This window comes from Bombyx mandarina, chromosome 11 (assembly GCF_030267445.1).
Source record: "Bombyx mandarina strain Sakado chromosome 11, ASM3026744v2".
Classification (NCBI taxonomy): Eukaryota; Metazoa; Arthropoda; class Insecta; order Lepidoptera; family Bombycidae; genus Bombyx; species Bombyx mandarina.
The window spans coordinates 4,548,939-4,559,032 of NC_143218.1; the positions used below are offsets into that span (position 1 = coordinate 4,548,939).

The 10,094-nt window shown below is 39.6% G+C and overlaps 1 protein-coding gene across 1 annotated transcript; it reads right to left on the reverse strand.

The window, feature by feature from the left end:
• Positions 1–1,855: 1,855 nt before the first annotated feature.
• Positions 1,856–8,860, reverse strand: LOC149501946 (uncharacterized). The gene is made up of 4 exons (XM_089731448.1): positions 7,982–8,860; positions 5,834–6,014; positions 4,176–4,279; positions 1,856–2,378 (listed from the first exon to the last, which is right to left on the reverse strand). The coding sequence occupies exons 1-4, from the start codon at positions 8,538–8,540 to the stop codon at positions 2,224–2,226; spliced, it is 999 nt and encodes a 332-aa protein (XP_089587574.1). The 5' UTR covers positions 8,541–8,860; the 3' UTR covers positions 1,856–2,223.
• Between the last annotated feature and the right edge of the window lie 1,234 nt (positions 8,861–10,094).

Genomic DNA, 10,094 nt, shown 5'->3' on the forward strand with positions numbered 1-10,094 from the left:
TATTGTTTGTCTTTATTAATATTTTTCTATAGTCCAGTCTTGGTGAAATCTGTGATTACAGAAGAATAGTAGTCTTTGACAATAGAATCATAACAGTGTACAAACATTTAATTTCTATGAATTATAGTCGAATTTCGACTACAGGGGACCACTAGTTAAGGTAACAAGATTACGTATTAAGGCTCCGATTGTCGCGAGTCATAGATGACTTTGAAGTCGTCCCAGCCTTACTTACGGTGCGTTCGTATCGAGCGAATCGTGCCGATCCCCGAATGCCGAATCCCACAGACAGTTACCAATTGTTCTAATCAGATACGTACCTTACTGACTGTACCTGACAAATGTTCACGATTGAATTCCACGGTGAAGGAATAACGTCGCGTAATAAATGAAGACTTGAGTGGATGGAAGGGGGGTTAGGTACCATTTTTAAGATTTTTGAGTTTTTACATTGAATGAAGGTGTTCTGTACATATAAACCATATTAGACTTTAAAACTCCGGGCTTAAGGGCTATTTTTAGAATTTGCGTCTGATGAAGGAGTTATGTACGAAGAAAAAGTATAAGTAATAAAAGTATCAACATACTTTCTCAAAATTAACAAATTGTATCATATTCCCTTCATCCACTCATGTCTTCAAATATCAAAACCACAAAAAATATAATAAGCAATTACTGGTGGTAGGACCTCTTGTGAGTCCACACGAACCATTATTTATAGTATTTTTTCCAATGATAAAAAAGGGATAAGGGACGTTAGTAATATATAATAGGCAGGGCTGGTGTTTGGATAATCCAGGAGAAAGTTATTTACCCTCAGCATTGAGAATTATCAACGCAAGGCAGATGAGGACATTGAAAAAACACAAGACTAAATCCTAAAATTGTTTTTTACACGATAACTAGGTAAAACTCAGAACTATCTGAAGTAGCATTAGTTAAAGTTATTCACGCGCCAATGTGTTACGATGAATTGACGCCATGATTTCAAAATGGCCACCCGTTCCTGCCACTTTAGCGCCATAACTTCGCTCACCTCTATTCCTCGCTGTGTACAATCTTCTACCTGGAAAATTATCTTCTATCTGTTTATTGATATTATCGAATAGAATTTGCCTTTTCTCTGTGTTTCCTAATTTTCGGTACGGAAGCAATATGGCTTGCGTCGTTTCGTCCATTATCGATTTGGTTGTTTTATTGTTGTGCGGATACTTGGCTATGTCTTCTAAGGCCTAGAATTTGATTAATATGACGTTTAGCACGTTGGTTGTGGAAAGTAAAATCGTAAACGTTCTTCCCTGGTGCGGCGGTGGGTCGAAATGTGCTCTTAACGATATTCCCACCGGTGCGTGGCAAGTCTTTCTCGACCCACCAGCACTAGGGTAGGTTAAAATGCTATTCGCTTGTTCTTTTCGTTCGCACCTTCGTTCGACCTCTTCCGCGGTGAACGTGCTAACTTCAAGACGGTAGACGACGCGACGAGCATCCAAAGAAATGGGAACTTGTTGCTGGTGGTAGGACGTCTTGCGAATCCGCATGGGTAGGTACCACCGCCCTGCCTATTTCTGCCGTAAAGCAGTAATGCGTTTCCGTTTGAAGGGTGGGGCAGCCGTTGTAACTATACTTGAGACCTTAGAACTTATATCTCAAGGTGGGCTCTAGTAACCACTTAACACCAGGCGGGCTGTGAGCTCGTCCACCCAACTAGCAATAAAAAAAAAACACCTCCTGACCATTCTCCAGTAAAACCTTTGATCGCTTCAAGACCTCTTCGGAATGAGATGAGGGTAGTTTTCTAATAAAAACACTAGTAATATGGGTATATTCAAGTAATTACTAGAAACCAAGTTCATGACAACTTGAACGTATAATGATTAGGTAAATTATGAATGTTGCGAGTTTAATTCGCATTGCCCGATGTTAATGCTCTTTAAACATAAGTTTTTTTTTTATTGCTTAGGTGAGTGAATGAGCTCACAGCCCATCTGGTAAGTGGTTACTGGAGCCCATAGACATCCACAACGTAAATGCGCCACCCAGTAGAAACTCAGTAGGTTGTGTCAATAGGCTAGCTAGTCCATAGGTCGAAAATCGACGAGCTTCGCGAGGGCGGTGACCGGTGCCTGAAAGCCCTAATAGCTGCTAGAGCGAATCGGACAAGACATGTTTCGGGCGACGATGTCTTTGTAGGATATGACCACATTCCACTGGCCGTCTTATCATCTAAACCATGAATATTATAAAAAGTTGAACTTTAAATAACTGTTTCCCGTCATTCTCTTCATAAAGTGAGTCCGCGTAATCAATTATCGCGTTGACTTCATCGGTCGCCGTAACGCCTCTGTTCACTAAATAGTTATAAGTGAGAGCGGCGTAGCCTGAAAACGAAAAATGATTTGGACTTCAGTTAATAAATAGACAAAGTCCTTACTAGACAAGAACTTTACTTATACATATAATATGTATAGGCTGATCCTGAAACCGTGTTAAATGTTTACAGTACCCGAGTACAGAACATCGAGTTTTAGAAAGAGACAGTTATATTTCGCCTTTGTAGAGCGCTATCTCTGTTGCACATTGCCTGTGTGACGGTTTTCAGTCGTTGTTCGATTGCTGTTTTGATAGATATCGGCCTGTTAGTGTTCCTTGCGACAAAGATAACATTCTACAAAATTGATATTTAGCCGACTGTCTAATTCTTATCTTCGATGTGCTTCATTTATTGCCAAGTCAATTGAAGTCGTCGTGGCCTAACGAATATGACGTCCGGTCCATTCGTGTTGAGCGATGCACCGGGTGTTCGAATCTCAGGCGAGTACCAATTTTTCTAATGAAATACGTACTCAACAAATGTTCACGATTGATTTCCACGGTGAAGGAATAACATCGTGTAATAAAAATCAAACCCGCAAAATTATAATTTGCGTAATTACTGGTGGTAGGACCTCTTGTGAGTCCACGCAGGTGGGTACCACCACCCTGCCTATTTCTGCCGTGAAGTAGTAATGCGTTTCGGTTTGAAGGGTGGGGCAGCCGTTGTAACTTACTTGAGACCTTAGAACTTATATCTCAAGGTGGGTGGCGCATTTACGTTGTGGATGTCTATGGGCTCCAGTAACCACTTAACACCAGGTGGGCTGTGAGCTCGTCCACCCATCTAAACAATAAAAATAAATAAATAAAGTACTGTAATGTCATCGAAACTGGGAAAAGGATAAATTAATATAGTCGCTCCGAAGTTCCGGTTGTATGAAGGGGGATGAACCCAGTAATTTCCTTGGTATTCGCCGTTCGAAATTAAAATTAAATAATTAAAATTACTATTCTTAAACTAGTGTTTTTTCTTTATCATATTTAAATTTAAATGCTTCCTTTAAAGTAGTGACCCAGCGCACGAATCACGCATTTAGTGAGGAAGCTCACGACAACGGTAATGTTGCTTACGAGAATCCTCCTTAATACATGAGGTCGAAGGATCAATCATATAGTGACTTTGCCACGCTTCAAAACGGAAATAATGAATATTTTGCGGCAGAAGTAGGGGAAAAAGTGGGAACATAATAATCAAGTCAATTCAGTGAAAAAAAAATATGCTTTTTTAAATAATAACTTTTCCTGGTTATTCTAGTTAGTATAAAAAAAGTTCTATCTTTGTCTGGTGGTTCAAATTTCAAGTTAATGGACGTCTTGTTGTCTTCGTGGCAGACGGGCACATAGCTCATCATCATCATCAGCCTGAGGCAGTCCACTGCTGGACATAGGCCTCCCCCAAAGAACGCCACTGAACCCGATCTTCGAGCATGCGCATATGGCTCATCTTACATTAACAAGTCAATGTGGTTCGTGGACTTCAGCAATGCCAGGGGCACAGCCAAGTCGCTGCCTACCATTGAGTACTCTTCGCAAGCCTCGTTTAAAGAAAGACATGTCATAGCGCTCGGAAAACACCGTGGCGGGAAGCTCATACCAAAGCCGGATGGTACGTAGTAAACAAGATCTGTGGAAACGCACTGTGGATAAACGCAGTGGTTACTAGGTAGAGTGAACTGTGCTCCCGTAGTAGGAGGCGGCGATGGTGAAAACCAGATGATAGCATCATCATACCAAACAATTCCTCAGAGCACTGTAGAGTTCGTGAGAATTATATTACAAGATTCGCGCATATGGAAACTCACTTTGTACAACGTCAATTGGGGATCCGACCATCATGTGGACGTTTTTTAGTATTTTAGAGTGGAGGGGCTCGCCGAATCCTAGCAGCTGTCTAGTTTCATATAACCTAGAAACGAAGAGAACCAGTTGTATCGTCCCGACAATCTCTTTGCTTACACATTAGCAAAAATTCAAGGCAGATGCAGACGACTTGAATACTGTCAAGTGGTACCCTCAAATCCTATCGGACCTTTTACACCAACATTAAAAATCTTCGGTAACGAAGTCGTTAATAAAAAAAAGAACAATCAATCGTCTAGAACAAGAAAATTTGTCTTCCATTTTAAACGAGAAAAGTGTGGTGACGTAATAAATAAACGTATCCTGCGAAGTACCTAAACCGGACCGTGACCAGTACCGGACAGTAACCAGGCCGTGAGAGCAGATCGAGGTGAGTGCCACTTGCTTAACTGGCGTGTTTTGAATGTGAATTGTAAAAAACAAAATAGTTTTTTCCCTTATGTGCTGATTGTACACCAGTACTTTAGTGAGCTTTGTTAATTCGTTTAATTCGTCGTGTACTGAAGGTAAGACTCCAGTATACTCGTGTCCCGTAGCTTCAGCATACGACGTAGCGTGGTTAGGTCTCCCACAAGATGGACCGACATCCTATTGAGGTTGGCGGGGATATGCTGGATGGAAGCATCGCAGGACCGATCCTTATGGCGAGGCTTGGTGGAGCCCTATGGCATTTCTTGTTAATTTATATTATTTTAATACACGTACTTATATTACTAACATAATTTAAGCTAACTTACTAACAAAAGTCATATTTGTTGTTTAATGTAATATTATAATCCACCTAAGACTGTAAAACCAGAAATAAAAAGTCTTATTATTATTAAGCTATTGCATAGCTTTTATCGCGGGCTTTGAGCGCAGCGACCGAATCAAGAAATTCCGTAACGAAAATAAAACCTAACACCCCCCACTCCGCCTTCCATGTAGCTCGCGTTCAACACATTCACACGTTGCGCTTGTGTAGTGTTTGTAATAAACGCGCGGCGTGATATCGCACTGCATGCGCATCATAAAAAGTCTGCCCACCTCTCTCTCGCGCGGTCTAGCTTATGATTGTGAAGGGCACAGTTAATCTTTTACTTTTGTTTATAGTTTATAAATATAGCGTGGTCTTAGTTCATTATTGTTTTAATATTAAATTATTATTGTCTAATTACAATTGCATAAGTTGATAAAAAATGCTATGCAATAGCTTTACCGCGGCAGTCCCCTAGTGCCACACGTTGTTTTTATTATTATTATTTATTTATATTTATTTAAAATCTTATTAATTACATAATATTTTTTAAAAAAGATATTAAAAATACAATTTTTAAAAAACACTATATAAAAATAGATTGCCGCTGATGGCGGTGTCTACGACACAAGCCACCAGTGGTTAGGACTCCAGAGTGAGAAACCTCCTCCTTATTATTATTATGCAAGCAATGTGACCGGTTTTCGAATCCCGCAGGCAGATATTCCTTATGAAAGACCTCGAGACCTGGCTACATTAACCAGCATCAGGCGAACCGTGTTCACGTGTTTATGCGAAAGCTAGAACTGCGTGGATCGAAAGCTTAAGGACGGCTGTTTACAGTTCAGGAGCTGGACCTCTCACCCGTCGATTGCGGCGGCGAAAGCAAGCACTAATGGCAGTGCGTCCTCCCTCCGCCTGGATGCGACTATTTCGAAGAATTTCAGCAAGAAGGTTGTCAGATATCCGTTGTGCTTAGTTTTCATCTCGCCGTACAGCTCCGAGATGAATGGATTCTGTGTTGTTGTCTTGGGTTTTACGATGTCTGAAATAATATGATCATAAAAATATTGGACTGGATTAAGGGAGAGTTATTGTATGATTAACTTAGATTTAATAGTTATCACTTCTGTCGGAGGTCTCGAGAGGCACATTTTTTTTTATTAGCGGGTAGTACTTTAAACAGAATTGCTTCTCAAGAAGTAAGCTGTCCAAATTGACTTTGAGCATTGAATGCCCTCGTAAATGAAGTACTTTTTTTATTGCTTAGATGGGTGGACGAGCTCACAGCCCACCTGGTGTTAAGTGGTTACTGGAGCCCATAGACATCTACAACGTAAATGCGCCACCCACATTGAGATATAAGTTCTAAGGTCTCAGTATGGTTACAACGGCTACCCCACCCTTCAAACCGAAACGCATTACTGCTTCACGTCAGAAATAGGCAGGGTGGTGGTACCTACCCGTGCGGACTCATAAGAGGTCCTACCACCAGTAACGCCAGTAACTTGGCTCTGACTCCGGCATTGCTGACATCCATGAGCGACATCAAGTGGACTGTATGCTCGTCTGCCTACAAGGGTAACAAGAAGAAACAATTCATCGCTTGGCATAAGCACAGCGGGTCTTAATCGGATGCGCCACTTATATCTTCATGATCAGAATATTTAATTTATTATGGCGGTAGGTACGCACCACCACCCTGCCTATTTACCGTGGGGCAGTAATGCGTTCGGGTCTGAAGTGTGAGGCAACCATAGTATGGACTTCGGTAACCTTTAAAAAAAAGTAGGCGTGGGTGTGTTATGGACACGGCCGTTTGTTGTATGTGAATACGTCATTATATATATATATTTTTTTATATAGATTTTTTAACACCTTATTAGATTCACAATCACAGCTTTCACAATTCAACTACAGCATTAGCTATAGAGTAAACTTAATTGAAGTTAAATTAAAAACATCGAACTGTTAATGCTAATCCATACAAATAAATAAAATGGGAGTGTCTGTTTGTAATAATAAAATAACCACTTTTTTTTTTTTTTTTTTTTATTGCTTAGATGGGTGGACGATCTCACAGCCCACCTGATGTTAAGTGGTTACTGGAGCCCATAGACATCTACAACGTAGACGCGCCACCCACCTTGAGATACAAGTTCTAAAGTCTCAGTATAGTTACAACGGCTACCCCACCCTTCAAACCGAAACGCATTACTGCTTCACGGCAGAAATAAGCAGGGCGGTGGTACCTATCCGCGCGGACTCACAAGAGGTCCTACCACCAGTAATTACGCAAATTATAATTTTGCGGGTTTGATTTTTATTACACGATGTTATTCCTTCACCGTGGAAGTCAATCGTGAACATTTGTTGAGTACATATTTCATTAGAAAAATTGGTACCCGCCTGCGGGATTCGAACACCGGTGCATCGCTTCAACACGAATGCACCGGACGTCTTATCCTTTAGGCCACGACGACTTCAAAACTTTTTACTAAATGAGTAAGTCAAGGTATATATACCAAAATAACAATTTTTTTTTTTTAATTTTTGTTTATCTGTCTGTTTATCTGTCTGTCTGATTGTTCCGGCTCACCTCTGGAACGGCCGGACCGATTTTGACGGGACTTTCACTGATAGGTGACCTGTGAATCTAACGCCTTGTTATATTCACAGTCACCATTTGTTACTAATGTTATTATATATAGAATTGATAGATTTTGATGAGAGCTGACGATTAAAACTTAAATGAACATCGTAGTTTCAGTGAATCGAAAGTTATACTAAACGGAACTATCTCCCCCACGCGCGATTTGTTACAGTCCTTACTTATCGTTCTTTGATTCTTTAGCTATCCAGTGATATAATTGGAATTTTGGTGGGGATGATAGATATATAGCTACAACACGAAACTGTATCCCCTGATTTTGTTATCATTCGTTTCTTTGAATTGCGTCCCTATGTAAGCAATTTTAAAGACGCATTCACGTCAAAATAAACAATACTCACGATGTAAAAGGCTGCCGATTTCATAGTTCGGATCGGTTGCTGTCTGGTTTGCGATTGGTGGATTGGGCTCTCCTCTCGGTCCGTCTGGATGCCCAGGTGGCAACGGCAAGTCAGGAACGAAGGGAACTCCGTATGGGTAGTAAGAATTCGGATGTGGAATAAATGGGCTCGGTGCTTTGGGTGCATTCGAATATCCCGGGGGCGCTGGTCTCGTATTGGGCAAACCCAGTTGTGGAACAGGGGGGGTCGTGGTCAGATCTGGGTTTGCGAAATTTAGTTGGTCCGGCCTGGGTGATTCGCTTCGAGAACTGTTTTCGGTTCGATTACCCAGTGCCTTAGGTTTGTTTTCTGTTGAATTCAAATTTCTCCCAGACAGAGTTCCGTAGAGAGCTTTAGTTTGGACATTATTATTAACTGTTGTCGAATTATAGCCCGGAATATTGGCAATACCGAACTTTTTGACGAAATTCTCCATTGTTGCGTTCAAATCTAGGTTGCTGGTACCGGTTCGGCCCTCTGCATTGATGAAGAGATCCCTCATCTTTTTATATTCTTTCATAGCATCAGTACCGTTCACAGACAAAGCGTCATAAGTTTTAACTTTGTTCGTATGAGAATTTTTATTGTTTCTGGAGTTCGTACCGGTCTTTATATGTCTTGTTGGGCTAAGTTTATGCAAATCAATATTCTTATTAGTTTTTTTATTAGATTTGAAGTCTCTATTGTAGTCTGTACCGAATACATCTCTGAAATCCCACGGACTGAAGTCTGCGAGATACGCAGCTTCATTGTTTTTATACAAATGAATTGTTCCCTCTGAAATGTAAATGTATATTGACGCGTGAAAGGCTATTTGGTTTAAGCAACATTTTTGCTACTTCACAGGAGAGTGGAGAGCCATAAAGTTTAGACATTTGAAAAGAATATCAAATAAACTATACGTGAAGCAAAAACCTTGTGCCCATTTTTACAAAAATTGCGCGGACGGAGGAGTATGAAATTTCCCACACTTATAGAGAATATAGAGAGGGAGTGCAGAATGCTAATATTTAAAAAAAATGCATTATTAATACATTAAATCAATAAAAAAAACATTACACACACTATTTGAAGTCGTCGTGGCCTAACAGATAAGACGTCCGGTGCATTCGTGTTGAGCGATGCAACGGTGTTCGAATCTCAGGCGGGTACCAATTTTTCTAATGAAATACGTACTCAACAAAGGGGACGGCCCATTTCAGGCCCAAAGCGGACAATAGATTAGAGAAAAAATACTTAGTGCATTAATTTTGTCATAAATAAATATGCATTTACTTTCTTCCAAATAAGCGCCACTACAGTTTACAATAAGTAGTTTAAAAAAAGTAACTGTATTGAAAAAAACAAGAATTTTATTTTTGCGGGAAAAATATTGCCAACATCAAAACTTTTTACGTATTAAGTAAACATTTTAAGTATATAAAAAAACATATAAATAAATCATTTTAAATATTATCATTAATCAATCGATTTTAATCGATTTTAAGCACATAAAATAACATCAAAGACATACCCATTGACCTTTAACTTGTTACTATACTTGAGACCTTAGAACTTATATCTCAAGGTGGGTGGCGCATTTACGTTGTAGATGTTTGTGGGCTCCAGTAACCACTTAACACCAGGGTGGCTGTGAGATCGTCCACCCATCTAAGCAATAAAAAAAAAACTTAACTTGTGTTGTTATTTAAATATGTACAACTAAAACAAAAACATAAAAAATAAAATATAATGTGTACTCGTAAAAAAAAGATTAAGAAATAAATCCAATATCGGTTATTTAAAAAAATGATCGATATATGAATTTCATGTAATTATTTTTCTTTATACTGACAACACTGATTTTAATCTGACTGACTGACACTTCGCTTGCTGCTTGTGCTTGCGTTCAAAATGGATGTGTTTTGATTTTTCTTCGATTTATTTTGCTTTTATCAATAACGTTTCATACTACGGCTGAAAACCATTGTGTGAATTGTGGTTTTAACCTGACCGAGACTTAAAACCGTGTATATGCTCTCCTGTGTTATTTTTAGATGATTTACTAATTGTGTATGAAGATGAAGAAAATATA

Excerpts from the sequence above, each read along its gene's own strand:
- LOC149501946 (XM_089731448.1), bottom strand. The coding sequence starts at position 8,540 with ATGAAAGAATATAAAAAGATGAGGGATCTCTTCATCAATGCAGAGGGC. Across the intron at positions 6,015-7,981 it reads AATCGGCAGCCTTTTACATC|ACATCGTAAAACCCAAGACA; the intron begins GTGAGTATTGTT and ends ATATTATTTCAG. Across the intron at positions 2,379-4,175 it reads CCCAATTGACGTTGTACAAA|GCTACGCCGCTCTCACTTAT; the intron begins GTGAGTTTCCAT and ends TTTCGTTTTCAG.